Consider the following 23,229-nt stretch of genomic DNA (forward strand, 5'->3'; position numbering starts at 1 on the left):
GTTTTGAGTCTGTCTCTCTGTTCACTTGGCAGCATGTCAGTAGTGCCAACCCCAAATTAGAGGAGGTAGAGAAATACTGGGGTCTTGCTTATCATCGTCAACATTGATTTAATTGATAAGTTGAGGTCGGTTGGCACTATGATGATAGCTAGCCAGTGGGCGCAACTTTGTGCTCCATGGGTTTGTCTTCCATGAGTCTTCCGTGCTCTGTGTCTTAACCAATGGCGTTGCCCTTCTCACAGTCTGTAACAGCTCACCGATTCTCACTCTCCAAACCAGAGGAACGTTGCAGGGGAACAACTATTTTCTCTTATTGCTTTAACCAGAGGTTTTCACTTGTACTAGTGCTATGTTCAATCCACTTATTATACCTTTTTCCACCGTTTCCCTACCAAACAGATGTTCCAAAGAATTTTACCATCAAGTGGGCAACCAAGACCACAGTGGTCCTTGCATGGAAGTTTTCTGAAAGCAGGTCCGCATACAAATGCACGGTACGTTTGATGAAGTTACTTTCTCAAAATTGGCCTCCCGCAAACTACCTAAAAAGTTGAATTCTTGAATTTGTGTCAAATTCTGAACCCTGTGTTTGAATTCTAGATCGAATACAACCGTCAAAAGATGGACGTAGATGCCAGAAAGCTCCGGGTCTTCATTACTGGCCTGAGGCACAATACCACCTATGAGTTCAGAGTGACCTGCCAAGAAAGCATGGATGGTGGGCCAAAACACCGTGTTGTGGCCAAGACTGCCCCCCTCATTTTGGTCAAGAAACCAAAACTGGACATCTACGCGGAGCCTGACAATATTCTCACCATGTCCTTCCCACCAGTTGATGCCAAGAATGTTAAGTGAGTCTAACTTGCTGTAATGTATGATCTAGCTTTGAATTTAGAGTCATGTTGCTGCAACCCTGCAGAATATGTAACACAGCCTTCGCTGTAAGCGATAATCGTGATGAAAACGGTAAAACGGAAAATTGTCATTTTCCAACAATGGTTTTTTTTTACAGTATTACAACCTTCAGAGTTTTATAATTATAAAAATGCCTTTTTAAAAACACATTTGCAAGTACAAACTGCTTTGAACAGATTAAGTGGTTAAAAAAAGATGAGCGATTGAATATGTTTTTTAGGTTCAAAATTGTAATTAATTTTGTGGATTTAAATTATTTAAATTTTAAAGTATTTTTCTGAGTTCCCAACTTTCAAGATTGGATGGATAATGTCACTGTTATCCGAAGTGACTGGAATAAAATAATTCTGGTCTAGTCTTTTATTTTACTGTATGTCTCACCAACATTCATAGTTTTAAAAGAAAATAATTTTGTTTTTTCCGAATGTGTTGTATTTTTTTAAAGGAATTTTTATGTGGTTGTGGTACCACTGAAGAGAACCACAGGTACTGTGAAAAATCTAAAGACTCCTGATGAGATGGACATGGAAGAGGTAATGTTTTGAAAAGGGGGTTACAGGTTTGGGTTAACTAACCCTAATTTACCATCAATCTACGTTAGTTCTCATTGTGTAAGACACACAAAATATAACACAAAACCCTTTGCATCAATCAGCTGTTGCGGGAGGTGACTCCCAAGCGCCGTTCACGTCGTCAGTTGGCCCAGTTGGACCAGTGGAAGCCTTACATCATTGCCTGCTTCCGGCAGCTCCCCTCCAGCTTCACCGTGGGCTCAGACCATCGGCAGAGCAGTTGTGAAAACAAAGCTCTAGAACCTGGCCAGGAGTATGTCTTCTTCCTCATGGCGGAGCTTAATGCTACTGCCGGGGTGAGTTTTCGCCTTTAAAAGCAGTCAGCAGCATTTCAATTTGAGTGTGTTGAGATAAGATGATTTGTATTTAACCCTTTTTGTAATTAAAAATAGTGACCATAATAACTTTGTGTGTTTTTCGGCTCAGAAAATGTTTGCAACCAGTCCTTACACTGACACAGTGTTAACACCTGAACAAGTCGACGACCCACAGCCAATAGAGACTGGCGGTGATGGGCTAATTTGGGTGGTGGGCCCAGTGCTGGCCGTGGTCTTCATCATCTGTATTGTCATCGCTATCCTCCTGTATAAAAAGTGAGTTGGTCGTTTTATTTTTCATTTGAAGGTGGTGAATGTTACCATTTAAAAAAAATCTAACCAAGTTGGACTTCAAGTAAAAACATGTCAAGGGCAGTTTACAATTCATTCATTTTGGACAGTTGAAAGTCTGCATGCTTCCCTTCCTTCCCAACGGTGTTTTAGGAATACAAACATAGCGGCTCTGATGCTAGTCAATCACAAGCGAATCTAATTGAAAAGTTTTAGGAACTTGGAGGCTTTTTTTTTCTTTTCTTCCTCAGCAAAGCACAATGGCAATCTTCAGCATTTGATGTTGAACCAGTAATTTGCTTTTTTATTGGAGAATGTACATGACGATTGAAGAGCTTATTTTATATTAATGCTTGCATGCTACTCCAAGCCCCGACGGCATGGTTGCACGCAAATGTAAAAAGTATGTCTTGTTAATCCTGAGAAGTGAGGGGGTCAGAGAAAGGAGAAAAGATGAGATTCTTTGAGATGTCACAGGGTATATTACAAACATGAACCAGGCATTAAAAACCCTTACTTTGGGCCACAATCATACAAGAACAAAATAGGGGACCCAACTACATCCTTAATTTCTAGCACCTATTTACAATATTTTTTTACAAACAAAAACCGGCATAGAACATTTTTCCCATTATTTATAAATAGGTTATTAAATTATAAGAATTTTGTAAACCTTCAATAACCTATTCTAGAGTAATGCCAAGTTCATGCCATAGTTGTTCTGTTTTAGTACTGTGGAAATGTCTTACTAACTATATGAACACAATACCACACACGAGTAATGGTACCATTATTATAAAGATTCCAATGTATAGATTATTCCAAAACTATCTCCATAATTAAGGTCCAGAATTTTTGCAGAGATGTGTCCAAAGACTTCTGTCGACATAGAATTACCCATTATTACTTAGCTTATTTTAAGGACATACATCAGATGATTTGACGCTGTATCCTTTAGTGTGTCAGAGCTCAAACTGAGCATTGTGAACCCTGCATTAACCTAAGAGGGTTGCTATGAACTTTCCAACTAGATGCTACTACTGTCAGATGATCCCTGTCTGACCTTGCCTCACCTCCGCCTTGGTGGTTAGGGAGAGTAACGTCTCTCCTTGAATCTCTGTGTTTTTTTTCTCTGGTCTCTTTCTCTCCCCCTCACTTTCCTGTCTCGCTGCTCTTCCAATCGCTCCCTGGTGAATAGTGTTTCCCGTCTCTGCCCTTGGCTCTGACTTTACCCTCCTCTGTCTGTAGCCACATTCTGATCACACACACACTCACACACACATGGAAATCTCCTGCAAATGCTAATGAGCTTTATCTTGCAATTTTTGCGGGCCCAGCAGTGACCCTTGTGAATCTCAAACTGCTCTCCATTGATTTTTCTCTCTTGTTGGCTCTCCCCTTCCCTCTTTTCCTTGTGTGTTTTCACCATCTTTATGTATTTATTTGACTTCTATTGCCTTCTCTGGAAACAGCAAACCTGACAGGTAAGGTTCGACTGAATTCTATCACGTTTGACAGTGGAAAGGCAATATAGATGACCTCAGCAGAAAATCTATCTTTCATTAAAAATTGAAATATCACCGTTGTGTGTAGGATGTAAAATTGAACTGTCATTCTTAGTTTTGCAGACAAAATACGAGTGAAAGTGTATTTTAAATGTGTCATGTAAACAAAATCCTTGGTTGGAATTGGGGCAGGACACGATTAGCGAGGTTGCTTCATCCCGTTTCCCATTTTGGCAAGTTCTGTGTTTGTTCAGTGCACACAATGAAAACTGTGATGAATTGTGACTATGTACGTACATGCCAAAATAAACAAATCAATCAAATCAGATTAATTATTGTGGCTGTAGGAGACTCACAAATGTGCACATAATTTCCTCCTCAGCTCTCGATTTGCTTTCACGCAAGTTTTCAAGTATGTTTGTATTTTTTTTTTTTTAAAGCTCATTAGTGGGCTTACAGACGGGTTTTGCAATGCAGAGCTTTAAATTCAACCCCCCCTGTTTTTCTTACAATCCAGTCGCAAGAGAAAAGAGTCAGAACCACGTACAAAATGTCTGCTGAACAACGTCGACATCATGCCTCATCATCCCACTGACCCTGTGGAAATGAGACGAATCAACTTCCAAACACCAGGTATGGAAACTCCACACAACTCAAATCTGAGCAATTTTCATTTTTTTTCCTCAAGATTTTTGTGATACAGCTTTTATATCAAATCTTGTTTCGCTGTCCATTTGCGGAAACAATATAATTAACTACAAAGCACCTAGTTACAATGTTTTAACAAAACGGTAAGATTTGAGTTCTAGTATATTGATAAGAACATACATTGAACTATGTAACAAATATCTAGTTTGGGAGCAGTATCTTTCAAATACTGTGCTTATCATGAATGAGTACTCCTCAACTGATTTGTGTTATGATTAATTTATCATTTAATATGCTACAAAATTCTATTAATCACAGATTTGTCAATGTGCACTTGCCAAATGTTTTTCTTTAATCATTTAATGTTGCTATAATGAAAAAAAAAACATCGAGCATTCAGTCTGCTCATCTAAAAAAAAGATCAGGTTCGAAAGAGGTCAATTACAGGTGAGTCTAATCATGATCTAAATTCTGAAATGTTTTCCCTCTGAGAAATGGATGAATAGCTTGCTTTTCAAAGGTGGTGTGCTCATTTAGGTGGAGCACTCTAAATAAATAAACAAATCAAGCTCGATTTTTGCCGTTACCTTTCGCTAAGTCATGTGGGGATACATTTGAAAGTTTATGTTGCATCATTCATCTTGCCTTTCCTTTGCTGATGCTCAGTAGTCTCCTCTCAACTGTGTTCTCTCACTTCTGGCAGCTCATTTGGCAGAAGACATTTTGAGCGACTCATACTTGAATTAGAAACGCATTTTTGTCGCACAGCCAGCCAAGTCGAGGGCTGTTTACAAGACTCAAATTCCTTACAGTCCTTCACTCTGCTTCTGCTTTTGACTCCTTTTTTACTTCATGGTCAGTCCTCTCCATCAAAAGATTCCCATTTCAAACTGCAGCTCCTCTCTCCAGTGTCCTTCGGGTCACGTACATGCAGTGCATACTGCCTTGTGTGCTTTTGTGTGGGAGTTGGGTATAAAAAGAGACTTAAGAAAATAGTATTAACCCCCCCCAACCTTGTTCATTATACCACCCCATATTTATCTTGATCAGTATTCACAGCCTCTTTGAAATAAGTGGCTGTGTAATGACAAGGGTACATTAATGTCACTTGCTGAGGTCATCTGACATCCTGCATTGTCTTGATTAAGTATGTCCACATAAAATTGACTAATATAAGCAGACAGTTCTCTCTAAATACACCACATTTTTATCGCTGCACCCCGGGAATTACATTTAAATGGACGCTTTAGACCAATTAAGTGAGACGCTGAGCATTTGTGAACATTACTATCGGCTAAAAGCAACCATTGTTGAAATGAGCACGCTCCCGGTGCTCTTATGCTCGGCCTGACTCCATTCAGTTGAGCATATGCTTTATTAGCAATTGTGCTGCTTCAGTACTAAAATGATATTTGATTGTTTTTTCCCATGAGCAATTCTTCAGTAATGTATTTGAAAGAGAGGTTGTGTGTGTGTGTCATGTGATAGCCTCACACGTTGACATCGCAATACTACTAAAGGCGCAGAGTGGCTCGTTTTTTTTCATTATCTTCTGTGGTTTCCGGGGTTTAATTGGCAAATGGGGCCAAAGTAATGAAGCAGCACAACTCAGTGAATATTCACATTCTGTGTCCAATCACGTCGTCTTTTGCTTGGAGCGCCGACTTGTTGTTTAGCCTCCAACTTTCTGCCATATTTTATCTCTTTTGCCCTCATGGTATCGTCTATCTCGACGTATAGCTCTAGTTGGCAGTGAAAATGAGGTACTCATCATAGTAATTGTAATTCACTTCAGGTAACCAAGTACTCATCATAGTCATTGTAATTCACTTAGGGTAAGCATCCTTCAAATTGCATCCTTCTCTGGTAGGAGGTACACTTATCACCACAGTTAGTTACAATATTTAGTTAGCACAATTACACCAAAACTACAAGGCAATTAACGTGTGTGTCGCAAATGTACTCAAATGCGAAAATATTAATACATAAACTTTGCATAACCTATATGTAAATACACAATACTAATACATATTGATCGCTGAGATGCCAATCGTCTCCTTCCCTTCAAAACTAGTTTTTATTCTACCAAAAATGGTTGAAGAGGACTTCTCATGCGGAACAGAGACGACTTTGAACTTTCATCAAAGTCCTTAGGCACTGACTCCCGTCAGCTTTGGCTCCAGAACTGTCAGCCAAAACAAAAATATCGATACCACTCCACAGCTTTACTCCTTATGTCTCCACAAAAAAAAATTCTTAGAATCCGTTTTCACCAATAAAACATGAACCGTTTTTTTTTTTCTCTGTCCACCCATTTCAATTAGATTGGGATTCATGAAAGAGATAACAAATCGATTTTTCACCACTTTATAATCTTTCATCTTGGTCTTGTGGACTTGGTTTTTTTTTTTCTGCTTTCTTTTTTGTTTTCGTCACACTTTTCACCTTGGCTTGTGTGCAACATCCTGGCTTCAAGTTAGGGTAACATTTCGTATGATGGGTAGGTATACTTGATCCCACTGATGAATTTTGATGGAAATCCACACATTATAAACTCATCAACAAGCAACTACAATATTATTATTATTATTATTATTACAGTCATTAACTGTAAAGTGAAGGTTTCATCCATACCGTATTTGTATTGTGCAATTGGAAAGGTCACATTGGTGAACATTTAATGCGTGTTGGCATTTCAATATATAGTATGCAAGGTTGTGTTTAACAATGACACCAGGTCATATAATCAGTGTAATCAGTGATCCAGAATTAGTATTAATTCTGAATTAGTATTAATTCTGAATGAAACAATAAATTGTATCAAATCCTTGTTAGTAGCAATTTACTAATTTTTGGGAAATTTTTAGCAAAGATATGCAAAAAATTCAAACAAAATTCATACTAAATGAGTTCTACATCTATATATATTATGAACTGGCTCCGAAGACTTATTCAGGCCATCCTTGTAAACCATATAAAAAACAAACAACAAAAAATTGTCGTTCATTGTCTCCAATCATTTGTCAGCTTTCCGTAACCATTTTCTGTTACATTACCGACTTTGTGAAACATTTTTCCATGTTTGCTGTTCTTTCAGATTCTGCTCTAAACAGTCCTCAGAGTGCAGCTGAAATTGAATATGAAAGTTAGTCTTTATGCTCTTAGTATTTGCATACCAGCTTTTGTTTTTGAGCACTGCTTGTCTCCATTTACAAATGAATTGCATTTTTTTTCACATGATGCAGCATAATATCGGCACTAATTTTTTATGTTGGTTTCTATGGGTGTACTGAGTCGCTTCCGTAAATCACAGTATTCACTTGGCTGTCAGCTATGCATTAATCCCACGTGCATAAATAACCACTGAGATCACGTCTGTTGATGGAGGGATACGTTTTCAAGTCAAGTCGCTGTTATCCTCATCTCCTCCACCTTCCTGTGGCTATCCTTGTTCTTTTACCACTACTGCACCATTTCCATTTGAAACGTAGTGACTATTTTCTGTGCTCAAAGATAAGCAACAGAATTAAACTAGTGGAAAACAGTTGCTTGAAATTTGATTAGTCTCTCTACTCACTGAAAGATCATCTGAGTGAGAGAGAGAGAAAGAGCGAAGAGAAAAATGCTCCTGGATTTTCTCTAACCCCTGCCTTCCTCCTCCTTTTATTTCCTTAGCTCACCTACACGCAGGCTTCTTCCTTTTTAAATGGAAATTGGCATCGTCAAAGGGCTTTTGGAAGGAGCCTATCAAAAAGATGTATTACATATCTCAGATGCGTCAAGCGGCAGATCGAAAGATTGGAAATACAAAATTAGACGGCAAAGTTTGTTGTCTATGCTTATTCATCATGTTTATAGATATGCTGGGAAAAATCTGGAGGTGTGTAGGGAAAATGTGTAAAAGAATGCTAAGCGCAAAGGAGGGAAAGAAAAGAAGAGTGGACTGGAATAACAGTTTGTCCTTGAGTAACTTTTACTTGAGTGAGAATTACAACAAAGCATCTTTTGTTAAATCATCATTTCAATCCAGCGTGATGTGTATAAATGACAGCGAGGGAACAAATAAACTTTTTTTCTACAGAACAAATGCATTTTTGAAGGATGCAGTGAGAGGTCAAGTAATCGTTTGAATTGTGAGGTCCATCAATGCGAGTGTGGTAAGTTCTGCTGACAAAGTGCAAAGATAGATGATGATGATAGAGTGTAGGACCATCTGTCTCTTCCTGCAGCAATGTGGTTCGTTTTGGCTGTATGATGTTTTTTATTGAACTGTTGCGAGCACTTATGCATGCAGACGGTAATGTGGGCTGCCCCAAAGTAAAAGCATTTGATATAGTGTGTCTGCAAAGCTGTACACATTCACAAATGCATGTGGACAACCATCCAGGCATTTGCACACATGCACACAAAAAAACACACAAACATTCTTTGATCTCTACTGGAAAGATCCATTTCCTGTTCTCTGCAGAAAAATGTGGGCCTCTTATTTGCATACACATTCCCTGCTTTCTAGTGTAGCATCATACACCTTTCCCTCTGAATTCCAAGCAACTAAACTGACAAGCACATTTAATTTGCAATTTAAGTTTTTCCTGTCATCCTGTGGCAGAAATGATAAATAACTCATTTCCAAGGGGTGCGTCTGCACCCTGCATGCATATTAAGGCATTCACTCGCTGAGTAAATACAAATGAATGAACAGATCAATACTTGATTTGAGTTTTTTCTGTTAGCACACTAGCTTTTGTCCTACAGGGTATTTATATGATTTCAATGTGTGATCCACTGAAAACGAGCATGTTTCTTATCCAAACCTTGTCCAATCTGTTAATTCAGCGTGTCCACTCATTTTATGGAGAACGTCATGGCATTCCATGTCATCTCCATTTGTCTCACAATCTTGTTGTAATCTTCAAAAATCTTCATGTAGTTGATGCTGCTGCATTGTTCTGTGTGAATAAAATGAATTGATGTCCCTAAGATAGCACTGGGAGTTGTGCAACTGAAGCAAACGATACAGTTGACCCTTTTCTGACAAAGCATTGTCAGTGAGAGGAAATTAAATATAGTAGTTTATCTGATCATTCTAATTTGCATGGCCAGTTAGGCCTTAGGGTTCTTTAAAAATCTTTTTTTTTTTCAATGGGCATATTTTAACACTTATTTGGCATTTGAGCTTGGTGTGAAAAAAAAGCCACCTATAAAATAGTAAAGATTGCCATGCCACGTGGGGACAGTCACCATGTCTGGTCCATACTCTATTACAGTGCTTCATTGTCTGTCCCTGCATGACTTAGTAAAGCTAGTCCACAGCAGGACAGTAAATTACTTTCCTGCTACGGACTGGCGTCACTAATAAGTACTGTCAGTACTGACGCTATTTTTGCAACAGCTACCCTTAAAAAATCAAATGTCCAACAGTTTAAATTAAAATAATTTCTATCCAAAATGGTTCTGCTAATTCTGAATAATTAGGATGTTTTTATTTTGGAGCCCTTGTTAGTTTTTAAAATAGCTTTTGTGCTTCTGCTGATAGGCTAGAATCAAGTATGCTCTCAACCATTGCCTTTTCATTTTGATTGAAGTAAACATGTTACTTGTTGACATATTATTTTTCAGTCAATGCATTCATTGTAAAAATCAAAACTGACAGTGAGATGTCTAGTTTTTCCCTCCCGTTTCCTCTCTTTTAAGGAGTATGCTATCCACAAGCTCAAATCCCAATAACACACCCAGTTAATACATTATTTTACTTTATACCATGTTGTGCACAAGCTTCCCCATCACTAAAACCCAACATTCAACAATTTTATGTATGCAAAGACCTCACTCATAAAGTGAATTGTATATAATTGTCCTAATATGTCATAACTTTTTTTTTCTTGTGACTGTTTCCTCCTTTGTTTTGGCGAGCAGGTATGATGAATCACCCTCCCATTCCTATCTCTGAACTGGCTGAGCACACAGAGCTTCTCAAAGCCAACGACAACCTGAAGCTCTCCCAAGAATACGAGGTGGGTGGACAGAAATTTTCTCAGCCTTCAGATTTTGTCAGACACAAGAGTCCATTTTGTTCACTAGACTAATGGTGGTGGTGTTTTTTGTCCCCGTCACAGAAGGTCCAATATTGGTTTTCTGATCGATTACTTGTTGATTAATTGTTGCATGTGAGTGTATGTATGTATGTATCTGTGTTTGCGTGTGTGTATTTGTTGTGTAGGTGTGTGTATAATACATATGAGGGCAATGATTAACTTGAATCTTGGGCTTTTCCCTTAAATTTGAGAATTTGTTAGAGTCGCCATATCAGAAACAAACTCTGGCAGGAATAGGCATGCACACATGCTTTGTGTTGTACTCAACTGAAGTATGGTGTTGTGAATTCAAGTATTGGGAGGAGGAACGGCTAACCGAGCTATCTTGAGTTCTGCGATCGTTCGGGTTGTAAATGGCACCGGAGTTGATTAGAAATCAGGAGCGCTGAATCAGCTCTCGTTTGCATACAAGCAATATCTCCCGCTCGCTGTCCCTAAATCACGGTGACTGTCGGCTCACGAGGCTGAGGTGGAAAGAGGGTATACAAGCATGGATTGCCATCATCATGCCTGCTGGAAGATGTTGGATGTTTTGGCGATAATGACTTCTCATAGCATTGCAGCATTTCCGCAGTATCTATTATTTATAAATCTACAGCTGAGCCGTGCAGTAAAGGGACAAGCTTGTTTCGCTCACGGAGGCGAGAGACGTGATGCCAAGTCTAATTATTTGGCTTAAAGAGGGAATTCAACCACCCAATCTTCTTCTCCCAATATATCTTTTACTCACTCACCCTCCCTGTGCCCTTTCAAACAACCCCATCAGCCCTCAGGAAAAATAAATGACCAAATTAAATAGAGAAGTGTAATTTTAATTTTGTTATTTTCGTGATGAATGGCCACTCGTCCATGCGTCCATGCTTGCCAAGCGCCGCTCTACAGGCCGTTGACTGATTGGTTTTCAGCCAGGCAGGAAGTGGAGGGAGAAAGAAAAATGGAGGGAAGAGGCAAGGGAGGGAGATGCGGCAGAGGCTTAGATAGTGAGGATTTGCCGAGCCCAGAGAGCAGCAATAATAAAGAAAAGGTGCCCATCATTTATCCTAACGTTACTATACATAGTTTGTACTATTTATGCTGCCAAATTCTGCCGACCGCTTTATCAATGGTGACGCTATCATTTAGTGTCTCACACCAAATTTTGCTTCCTTCATTTTCAATTTGACCGCAGGAACTTAGAATTTTCCCTCCACTGCTTGCAACAAAGTCTTTCAACCCATTTTGGCTCCATTGTTTTAAGACATTTCCAATTTTAATATTCCCTGAGCCCCACTTGAAATCCCTAATCCAACTAAATTTAACAATATCTTTGAGAGCCACGTTTGATCATTTAATATGAAGCGTGAGAGCAGTGCACCCTTCAATATTTTGCCTGCTCACTTTAGGAGTATTTTGTCTGAATGATGTCAAAGACCAACAGATATAATGGACCTTGTGTGACATGCTGCTTCAGGCGACATGCGGAGAGACAAACTGTCGGCCTTTTCCTTCCTTCCTCAAGCTGTCACACTTGATTGTACACTAAAGACCACAGCAACCAGTGACAACTTTCCTCACTCACTTTAAATTGCATAATATTAACAATGCATTTCATTCTTTTTAGGCATGTTGATATTTTCCATACAATTTTCTGAAGTATATCCTAGTTGCACATGGTTTATAATCTTTAGATTATTGTGACAGATTAAAATTTCCCAAAAGCAATAAAAAAATTAAGTTTTATAAGAAGAAAAGTCATTCTTAAACTTTTATTTGAGGTCTTCTGTTTGTGTTCTTTTGTCTTTGTCCCCCATCAGTCCATTGATCCAGGCCAGCAGTTCACTTGGGAACACTCCAACCTGGAGGTGAACAAGCCAAAAAATCGTTACGCCAATGTCATTGCCTACGACCACTCCCGTGTCATCCTGGCTCCCATTGAGGGTAAGGCTCACCTATCCTCTCATTTTGCGCACTCAAACACTTGTTTTCAACATTTTGAAGCTGAACTGTTGCAGTATGAGTTTAAGCACTTGTTTCTGTGTAACTGAGCTCACATTTACGGGATTAAAGTTGTCAATTCGAGACTTTATTTGAGGACATTGGTCCGGCAATCAGTTTAATCTCACACATAAGAATGATTCAGGATTTTTTTTTTGTACCAGCCTATTTGTCAGATCATCCACCACTTCTGTCTTGACGCTCCTCAGACAGCGCTGGAGCTAGAAAATTCTTTCTTTGTTTCCTAAATCGTTCAGGACGTTGTCAGGGGTAGTCACTCTTCACTTCTGACATTGTTTCGGGCTTGGAACACTCGAACAACTCCTGATTCCTCTCAATGATGACAAAATCACTTCTTCTCCGTTCTCCCCTTTTGTATGAGCTAAATGTTCCAAGTAGATTTTCAACACCTCACAATTTGCGGTTGGAACATTAAAAAAAAAACTCACAGAGAGAGGGGGGAAAAAAAACAAATGCCTCATCCATAAATACATAAATTAATCAAGTCTGAAATTTCTATTTTACACTGCAGTGATTCTGCTATTAGTTGCAGCAGAATAACAATTCATGCACACCGCCTTTTCTCCATTCATTTAGCCATGACTAAAACCAAGTCACCACTCTCAGATAGTGCAGTATCCATATTAATGGAATTTGCATTGCTTACATTCTCTACTCCTAAATTCTATCTCATATTTTAATTCATTTCTCTTCCTCTTGTGAGCATCTCATCTCTGTCCTCCTTTACACTATATGTTTCTTGTCCTCACTAAGTCTCCTTTCTCTTAAACTCTTAAATTAGAGCAGCCAAGTGTTTCATTGTCACTCGAGTGTTGCAATGTCTGGCACAAAAACGTGACTTTCAAATACAGAATTCTCCATCCCCACTCCCTGTTTGAATTTCACCTAACAGGACTGTGAAAGTGTGTTTTCTCACCATGTGCGGGATCATGACCCTCACAATGTCGCCAGCTTTGACGTTTTCCATGCGCAGATCAGAGCTCGGTGACAAGATAAGCACAGTGCATGCTGAAACGACAGACTTATAGCACTCATCCAGTGATCTACATAGTTTACCTTTGAAGTCGTTTGCTACAGATACTTTGCTAGCTACACGATGTCAGTGAAAGCAAAAAGTCAAGATCACAAGTCTTGCTGGTTTGTATATGTGTTCATCCACAAGAGATGATTATTTCCACAGAGTGAGACCCTTAGCGCTTCTAGTATGCATCTTAGGGGCTTGTTTAACAGGTCCGCCTTCTGCTTTTAGCTTCACATATACGGTTGAGGCGGTGAGAAATCAGATGGAGTCTGTTGTAGCACATCCCTAGATTTGCAGTCCAGACTGAACAACTGAGACTGAACAGATGGAACCAATCTGGGGGGAAAACAGCACAAGGGCTCCTTGCTTTAAGGCGAAATAAGAGATCTTTTGACTTTTTATGTCAAACATATGTCTCCTAGAAGTTAGAAAGGGAGACAATATTGACACTTTAATTATGAACCAATGTTGGAAATTTACAATCCGCAGGATTTATTAATAGTAAAAATAGTCTGTTGTTGCCACCTGTTCTTGCTGCCAGACACTTCTCACATTTTAATTACAAGTTCGAAAACAAGTCTTTTTCTGTGGAAAGCACCATATTAGTACTTTAGCTTATACATAACAGCTCCAAAAAAAGAAAGTATTCAGCTGGAATGTGCTCTAATAAGTCATGACCCTGAAGAAGACAGAAAAAAGGGGAAGGATGTATGTTGCCTAAACTATATTACACGAAACACTTTGATGAAGAATGCATATACCGAGCTACGAAGCTACACAAACAATTACAATGCATGAAGTTACAAGTTAGACATCATTTCCAATAAAAACTTTAGTTGGTTTCCATTTATGATCTGACACAACAGGAACATTTAAATTTAAACATCTTTTTACTTGCAAGATTTTTTACATCTTCACTTTTAAGGAAAAAGGGTAATTGATGTTTTTTCTCTGCTGTTTGTGTAGGAATCACTGGTAGCGACTACATCAATGCCAACTACATTGATGGCTACAGGAAGCAGAATGCCTACATTGCCACCCAAGGTCCTTTACCAGAAACATTTGGGGACTTCTGGAGGATGGTATGGGAACAAAGAGCAGCCACCGTGGTCATGATGACCAGACTGGAGGAGAAGTCACGAGTAAGTCTGCTCAAGCGCACAAAACATTTATTTTTTTCTGTGCAGCTTGCCTCTAGTGACTGTCCTAGCCTTTTTAAAATGCTGTTCCACAATATACATCAAAATCAAATCAGTGATTCATGAAGCCGAGGTATAAAATGTGAAAAATGGTGCAGCTTTGCAGTGATTTCCCAAATGCAAACTCAAACTTCATTGGCAGGTAATCAGACTTTATTTTCTTGAGATAGCTCGCTTTCAGAGAAGAATAGAAATTACATTTGTGAAATTTGAATGGGAATGCAGTGCCTGAACAGTTATCTCACTAATGGTCTACCTGCTCACGTCTGATACTATGGGAAACATCCATGGGGGACTTGGCTGTGTTGTTTTTTTATTACCCCTTCGCAGTTACAAAAGTGAGAGAAGTTTCTGTACAAATACCAAAACATCCAAGTCTTAGCAACTTTTAACACTCAAGAGATGCTTCTTTTTGCACAGAGCAGTAAGCTAAAATTAAATTGTAAGCTGGGGAGTTTTTGCAGCAACTGTGACCATTCCCTCCCACAGCAGTTTGTTGATGAAAGAAGTTAGATGTAATGTTAGGTCGAGACTTACAGATTTGGTTTTTATTTGTGAAGGTTGCATAAAAACCAGAAAGATGTCTGTAAGAGTAAAACAAGTAATCGTGAAGCTGACAGAAGTTGGGAGTGCAAAAGTCAGTCAGAGACGTTTCACATTTATTGGCTGTTGCCATGCACCATTGTCCCTTCCCCCGTCTTGTGCCTTTCGTTCCCAATGAATGCCACAAAAACCAAGTACAGTCAGCCAAGTCAGCAAAAAAAAAGGCTTTTGCCTCTTTGTTTCAATATTTTTGAAATGGTATGTATTTAACCTTCAAACTATAGATGGTTTCACTATATCTGCTTTGTTCTTTTGGTTGAATCGGAAACTTGAGTTGAAATTTTGTATGACTGCCTCAAAACAAAAAACAACAATGGAAAAACACAGTGTGAAATCTTCTAAGGTAATTTCCTCACAGCACGTGGATGTGTGTGTGTGTGTGTGTGTGTGTGTGTGTGTGTGTGTGTGTGTGTGTGTGTGTGTGTGTGTGTGTGTGTGTGTGTGTGTGTGTGTGTGTGTGTGTGTGTGTGTGTGTGTGTGTGTGTGTGTGTGTCAAAAATACAAACATGACTTCATCCTGTCAAGCCGAACCATTGTCAACATCAGACTTACTTACCTCGGGTGTCTCTACTTCATCTCACCTCGCTTCAGTTGTTTACCTGTGCACAATCCTGACAGGCACTGTCCTCCACTGTCAGACATGATCAGGACATGTGACCGCTGGAAGCTCAGCGTCAGTTTGAGCAGGAAATGAGAGAGAAAATGTCTTCCAGGTTGTCGCACCATATTGAATGAAACTCAATGAGATGCACTGACATTGGAGACAGGTGATGTGTTCTTGCAGGCTTAGTGCAAGAGCGCTGAAAACCAAATGTTCAAGCAGATGTTAAATGAAAAATATAGTCGGGCATGCAGATGTGCGTGACTTTTTTACATTAGGTACTGTTGGGTGCAGATCAGAATTGTGGAAATTAAAACAAGACAGCGTGATTCTGTGTTTACTGTGCAGTTCTTTGTTGCAAGACGCAGAGAAGCTCCATCTATCAGCTCTCACTGCTGTTTTATTGATTGGATAATCTATTTTTTTAAACCTGTTGACCCTTTTTTCTTTCTCTTTATTTTTCCTCACAGATAAAATGTGACCAGTACTGGCCCAGTCGTGGTTCAGAAACCTACGGTATGACCCAAGTGACCCTGTTGGACACCATAGAATTAGCCACTTTTTGTGTACGCACCTTCTCCTTGCACAAGGTAAATCATTGTTGTTTTTTTCTATTCACTGGGTTACTCATGATTATCAGTTATGAACATTTGAAATTGTAATAGTGTGAAACCTGAAATGAAAAGAGAATGCCTGTAATATTACAACACAAAGTCTCACGAGTCAGATTTTTTTACTAAAATGCACTTGAAAAGGCCAAAAAGCACAAGGCGAGATCAAATTTAAGTTTAATTAAAGTAGACATCACAAGCGCTACTTGCAGTGTCACACACACATTCCCATGCAGAGTGACCTTGCTTTAATTGGATCTGTGCAAAGACGTATTGCAGAGAATATGAGCTCATTTCATCCCTTAGCTTGGTGAATAAAAACTGATTTTGCAGGATTCCTGTGTTTAGGCAGTAGAGAACGGTGGCAGATGTACAAACGGTGAATCATCAAAGCGATGGCCGTGGTCGAGATCCATATGTATGTCTCTCCTGCAGAGATGCAAAAATGTCTCTTCACAAGTGGCAGCCGACGGCTTGTCACGTTTTTGCTGGGAGCTTCAGCAACAAAATGAGGGAGTGACCAAAGAAAAACCCATAAAAATATGATCTAGGCACGTTTGCTTTTAATTACCGCACTCATTTATTCATTTATTCAGCAAGGGGAAAAAGTCTGTCAGGAAAGCAGAAACGCCGCATTGAAATGCAAGCAGTATCTCCACAAGAGAAGAGAAGGGAGGACAGAACGATGAAGGGATTTCTCTTCTCTCATACTTTGCAAAGAATCTTTCTATGAATCCTTCTTTTTTCTTGTGTTGTTAAAAAACAGCTCTATCTTACAAAAATCTATGAAACACACACTCATTTACTGGTAACTGTGAGAAAAAAACGAATGTGGAAATTTTGTTAACAAACAAGGTCATTGTCTGTTAAAAAAGCTAAATCAATTAATCCATATCTCTAAGCATTAAATCAGGTTTGTGAAATGCTACACACAATTCTGAATTGCATTAATTGCAATAATTTCCTCAGTGGAGGAAAAAAGGTATTCTGGTCTAATTAACACGACTTTCCTTGTTTCTATTTAGAATGGATCCAGTGAGAAACGTGAGGTTCGCCAGTTCCAGTTCACAGCGTGGCCTGACCACGGTGTGCCAGAGTACCCGACACCCTTCTTGGCCTTCCTCCGTAGGGTTAAGACCTGCAACCCGCCTGATGCCGGACCCATCATCGCCCACTGCAGGTCAGCAACAGTAACTTTTATCGTGTTTGTAGCTTTTATTTTATTTTTCATCATTTGAAACCAGATGTCTGAATAACCTTTTGACAAAATACCCCAAAGATCAAGAATTGTATCATATTTTATGTCTTGCAAAACTGAAGCCGTATAGACGAAGGCTTTCTCTTTTGTTCGCTAGACCAACTGGGTGGATGTCGTGTCCGACTCACTCGCCAAAAGCATTTTAATTCACGGAGGAAGATCTTTACCCTGTATCACATGGAAACATTTATTTCACACTTGGTGGATGGGCAAATACCTCAGAGATCCAACTGTTAATATTTAAATGGCACCTTAAAAAATTTGTGCTAGCATTAAAGAACAATAACAAAATCCCAAACACAAATATAATAACACCATAACATTGCAGTCCAAAGCTAAATATTCAAACATATTTGTTTGTTTTTGGGATGGAAAAAAAAAATAGGAGCATCCTGCCTGCACCTGTGTTTTATTTGATTTTAATTCATTTCAGCAGTTAAAAACTACAACCAACATGTAGGGAAACGTTGCCATTATTAGATACTGCATATTAAACATTTACCAATGAATAAAATGGCACATTTCCTCCTGCTGTACGCATTAAATAATACAGCAGATAGAAAACCGTTCTCATTCTTTCTTAGCAGTTGCATATCTTTTCTCTCTCCAGTGATCACATCATCTTCCCCTTCAAAGCACCGCTTTTATTCTGCTCCCATTCTCTCCATGTCTGTCTCTTGTTTCCCCACGCCATCAAAAAGAGTCACCCTAATCCGATCCCATTTTTCATGTTTCTTCCTCTTTTTTTACCCTGTAGCCTTTCACAAATTATAGTTTTCAAAAAGGCTTATTCAAAGCCGTCCTTTTTGTCAAGATGAGAAGACCCCAATCGGTCCAAAGCGTTACACTATAAAACTGAAATGACAGCTTGTGTACGGTCTACGTGATTGTTTTTAATACATTTCTAGTGCATTGCGTCACGATCAGTTAAGACTCGCAGGACACAGTATTAGGTACCCCGGTACTCTGTGATCTATGCTCAGATCCAGTACAGTAGCTAATTACACCTCGATGAAGAAAAATATAATAGCAACTCAAAATTATAATTTATCAATCTTTTATGTTTTTCACTGTAGTTTGTACTTTATCCTAGTGTCTGCCGATTTGAATATCTTCCTATACCGTAAATGGAGCAACTATCTATGTTATTTATCATATACTATTATTTATTGCTAATATTTTTAATTATTATTACCGTATTTTTGGAATATATGGTGCACCGGACTATAAGGCGCACCTTCAATGAATGGCCCATTTTAAAACTTTGTCTATAAGGCGCACCATTAATGCATCATGTGAGATTTTTAATCCAAATTAAATCATTCTCCATTTTATCTTTTTCATTTCAACTTCAGACGCAACAAATTACTTTATAATCACAAAATAATGATCCATAGTCTTTTTGATTCATGATTCATAGTTTTCAGCGGGCCACATATGATTGATTTCATGACACAATGTTTCGGGCCAGTTTAAATTTAGGAATTTGGTCCATATATAAGGCGCACCGGATTATATGGCGCACTATCGACTTTTGAGAAAGTTTTAGGTTTTTAGGTGTATTTTATAGTCCGGAAAATACGGTATTTATTTTACTACCATAATATTAGTTACTATTTTCATTATTTATTAAAAGCACCTTTATCGTGACATACATACATACATACATACATACATACATACATACATACATACATACATACATACATACATACATACATACATACATACATACATACATACATACATACATACATACATACATACATACATATACATACATACATACTTGTGACAAAATAAATAATCTTGTGTATTTTATTTTTCTCCTCTCTTTAGCGCTGGCGTTGGTCGAACGGGTTGTTTCATTGTCATCGACGCTATGCTCGAAAGAATCAAGCACGAGAAGACAGTGGACATTTATGGCCACGTGACACTGATGCGCTCCCAGCGTAACTACATGGTGCAGACGGAGGACCAGTACAGTTTCATTCATGATGCATTGCTAGAGGCGGTGGCCTGTGGCAACACCGAGGTGGCCGCCCGCAGCCTCTACTCGTACATCCAGAAGCTGGCCCAGGTTGAGAGCGGCGAGCACGTCACTGGCATGGAGCTTGAGTTCAAGGTACGTGAAAGTGACCATTGATGGAAATTTATACTTGAAGGGAGTGCGAGTAAGCAACTTTAACCTGCAGGGTTTTCTTTTTATAAAGGACAGAGCTCCCTTGAAGAAGAAAGGATGCATGAGAATAATTGACATCCAGTTAATTACAGTATATCAAATTATTTTGACAGTTTAAATAAAGCATGATAAAATACTCAAGTATTTCACCATCAGCACGACAGAGGAAGATGCTGTGTCAGTAAAGAAGTACATTTCTCACAAACAGAATTTAGTAAGACTCATGAGACTGCTAAAATGTGGAATGCTGGAAGTTTATGATCCTTTTTAATTGCAGCGTGCTTCTGTTTAAAGGGGATTTATTGAGCCTTGTTGACTTATCTTTGTCATAGATTTTACACTATATGATGCCAGATGGACCAAAGCTATAGATAGAGCAGTACAAAAGGCATTGTTATCATGATTCTAGACACCGGCAAGTTGGCCAGGCAACATGGAATTCCTCCTCCTTCCCAGCTGTACGAAAATGTAATAGCTTGTAGAACTTTCTGATCTATATTAAGCAAATGAAGGGAATGGTGGCAACGCCGTGGCTCAGATGGCAGTGGATAAAACAATAAGGAAAGCGGGTGCCTCTTTTCACATTGTGTTTGCAAGTCTTTCTCTGTAAATGTGTGCCACGCTCGGTAGCGTGTTCTGCAAGCATTTGCATTTTACTGTAACTATACAAGCTAACTAAATACTAAATCTTACATGACATTTACAAAAGAACAATGCAGTCTTTGAATTCAATTTTGATTACTGGAGGTTTTATAATGATGTTGGTTTTTTTTATCTATCTGTTTGGTATAAAAAGAATATAATGAATAACTGCTGATGTCGAATTACATACATATTACATGTTAATTTGAGTGGAATGCTGAAGTTAGTCATCTTCCCATTCACTATGTATCGGCATGGCACCCCGCCAAGAAACAATAACTATGCTGGTGTGTTTCCACTTAGTGAGGCACAGCAGTGACGGAATCACCGTCAGATGATACAGATGATAATGCTGAGCTGGCGTCAAGAGTTGAATCGGGGAATAATCATGTTCACTCCAAAGCCTGTATTAAGTAAGAGAGGTGGAAGTGAAGGAGGCTGCGGGGTAGTACATTATTGAGTGTGATGATGAACAGGAAGACAACTGCATTTAGCCTACTGTTGTGGAGGAGATTCAAATGATGATGAAATGAGTTATTGCTCTTACTGCCTGCAAAATTTAGGCTGGTAGTGAACTATTCAAAAGGAAGTGATTTGAAGGCTTTTTTTGAACAAACACAATTTATAATTGACAACATGTGCAATAATTCCTGTATGTATTTCTGTTTCAACAATTATTATTTCCTCTAGTTTCTGACATGATACCACCACCACACTAATTCTTGTTGGGTACAGTGCCATGCCTAATGTTTAACCCAGTCTGCTGTGCTATAAATGGAAAGGAATTGGCGCATTGGTTTAGTGATAGCGTTGATGCTTCTCGGCTCTGTTGCCTTGGCCAGCTTTGGATCTGAGTCACGTACCCACTGTAGTATTTGGTGATATAGCTGAAGGGCCTCTGTAGCGCTGCCAGGCCGCCTCAAACCCATCCAGGTCCCCCTCGTGGAGCTCTGATCAAAGGCAAGGCCGAAGCAAGAGGGATAAAGGGATGACGGAAAGAGGAAGGCCTGAATGGAATCCAAGTGAATAGGTGCTCATGTTAAAGAGGAATTGGGGAAGAAATGCTACAATCTAATGATCAACCCAGTTCACATACAAATGCCAGGAGAAGCCTCAAGCACACGGACTGTTTGAAAAACATTACGTGGACTAGTCGATCACATCAAGTGTTTTGAAGCTCATTTATCTCACTTTCTTTTGTAATAAGCCACACTCAGTTTTTTATACAAACATTAGCTGAACATGGATGAACCCAATTCTCAGCCATTCAATGGATATTTGTTGAAACATTAATATCTTTAGCTTGAATATCCATCTGCAAGGCATTTTTTTTTTTGCATACATTGCAGTATATCAAAGACGAGAGTGACCCACTTTCCAGGCAGTTTGCGGTTTCCTTCATTCTTTATCTACAAGTTTGTTTATGTGTGTTTGTGTTTGGCATAGATTCCCACAACTGATATCGACCCCCCTGGACTCCATGATTTACAAAAGAGGATAAACATATTGAATTACTTTCTGCGGAATGCATACTTAATAAGCAGTGACCCTTTAAAACTGTAGCTTCGTTGTGTTTTAACAATCGGATTGGTGGTCAGATGCTCGGGTGGCATACAAATGTCTACGTTATCTTTATCTGTCCACCAATGTTCACTGTCCTCTACTCTTCTTTCCTCTCACATCCTTTTTAAAGTACTTTACTGTCAGTTTTCATTTTTCTCCCTGTTGTTTTTTTTTACCTGCTTCCTTAACTTCTTTTGTGTGCTGTTCATTTATTATTTATTAACGTATTCCTCCATGTTTTTGTTTTGCCAGCGTTTGGCCAACTCCAAAGCCCACACGTCCCGCTTCATCAGTGCCAACTTACCGTGCAACAAGTTCAAGAATCGCCTGGTCAATATCATGCCCTACGAGACCACGCGTGTCTGCCTGCAGCCAATCAGAGGCCTGGAAGGATCTGACTACATTAATTCCAGTTTTATTGATGGATACAGGTAGGAGGATGTGGTTGTGTGCATTGTAAGGATAAAGTGTGGTTTTGTTTCATAGTTTTGATTTTTTAAAAACATTTTAAAGGCAACAGAAGGCCTACATAGCCACACAGGGCCCTCTGGCAGAAACTACAGAGGACTTCTGGAGAATGCTTTGGGAGAACAACTCCACCATTGTAGTCATGTTGACCAAACTGAGAGAGATGGGAAGGGTATGACACAAACTCCTACACTCTAACCGGCCGTATCAAGATATTGAATTAAGGCATCGTTAAACGTCTTCATGTGTTTATACAGGAAAAGTGTCACCAGTATTGGCCAGCAGAGCGCTCTGCAAGGTATCAATACTTTGTCGTGGACCCAATGGCCGAGTACAACATGCCTCAGTACATCCTACGAGAATTCAAGGTCACAGATGCCAGGGTAAGATGATCAGATCTGCAAATCCAGCTCAGTGTCACCAAATTTTATCATTTGCAACATTTTTTTAGGAACCACAAGTGGAAAACCTATAGGTCAAAGGGCCTGTTGATGAGAATAAATTTGCTGGGTTTATTCTAAAACCAACTATGTGCGATAATTTAAAATGGGAGCAATACTGCAGCATTGACATAAAACTGCTCCTGCTCTGCACTGATTTTTCAAGTTGTGTGGCAGGTACATAGTTAGTTAAATGTCTTGCTGATGGTAGCAGAACATGTTGCATATCATACACCCCGCACACACGTGCCATATTGGAGTATGCACATAATCATGCACAGATATGTTGTGGTAATTGTGTAT

At 39.1% G+C, this 23,229-nt stretch overlaps 1 protein-coding gene across 6 annotated transcripts in view; it reads left to right on the top strand.

Moving 5' to 3' along the window:
* Positions 1–23,229, top strand: part of ptprsa (protein tyrosine phosphatase receptor type Sa) — a 313,388-nt gene that overhangs the window by 281,692 nt on the left and 8,467 nt on the right. For all 6 annotated transcript variants that reach the window (XM_085929036.1, XM_085929035.1, XM_085929040.1 and 3 more), the window contains 15 exons: positions 400–494; positions 601–851; positions 1,361–1,448; positions 1,571–1,783; positions 1,914–2,080; positions 4,118–4,233; positions 10,165–10,262; positions 12,137–12,260; positions 14,326–14,501; positions 16,233–16,352; positions 17,399–17,553; positions 19,471–19,756; positions 22,271–22,449; positions 22,532–22,658; positions 22,744–22,869. In XM_085929036.1, the coding sequence (XP_085785162.1) occupies positions 400–494; positions 601–851; positions 1,361–1,448; positions 1,571–1,783; positions 1,914–2,080; positions 4,118–4,233; positions 10,165–10,262; positions 12,137–12,260; positions 14,326–14,501; positions 16,233–16,352; positions 17,399–17,553; positions 19,471–19,756; positions 22,271–22,449; positions 22,532–22,658; positions 22,744–22,869 (2,321 nt within the window). The remainder of the gene's footprint in view (positions 1–399; positions 495–600; positions 852–1,360; positions 1,449–1,570; positions 1,784–1,913; positions 2,081–4,117; positions 4,234–10,164; positions 10,263–12,136; positions 12,261–14,325; positions 14,502–16,232; positions 16,353–17,398; positions 17,554–19,470; positions 19,757–22,270; positions 22,450–22,531; positions 22,659–22,743; positions 22,870–23,229) is intronic.

This window comes from Syngnathus leptorhynchus, chromosome 13 (assembly GCF_054491065.1).
Source record: "Syngnathus leptorhynchus isolate UIUO chromosome 13, UIUO_Slep, whole genome shotgun sequence".
Classification (NCBI taxonomy): domain Eukaryota; kingdom Metazoa; phylum Chordata; class Actinopteri; order Syngnathiformes; family Syngnathidae; genus Syngnathus; species Syngnathus leptorhynchus.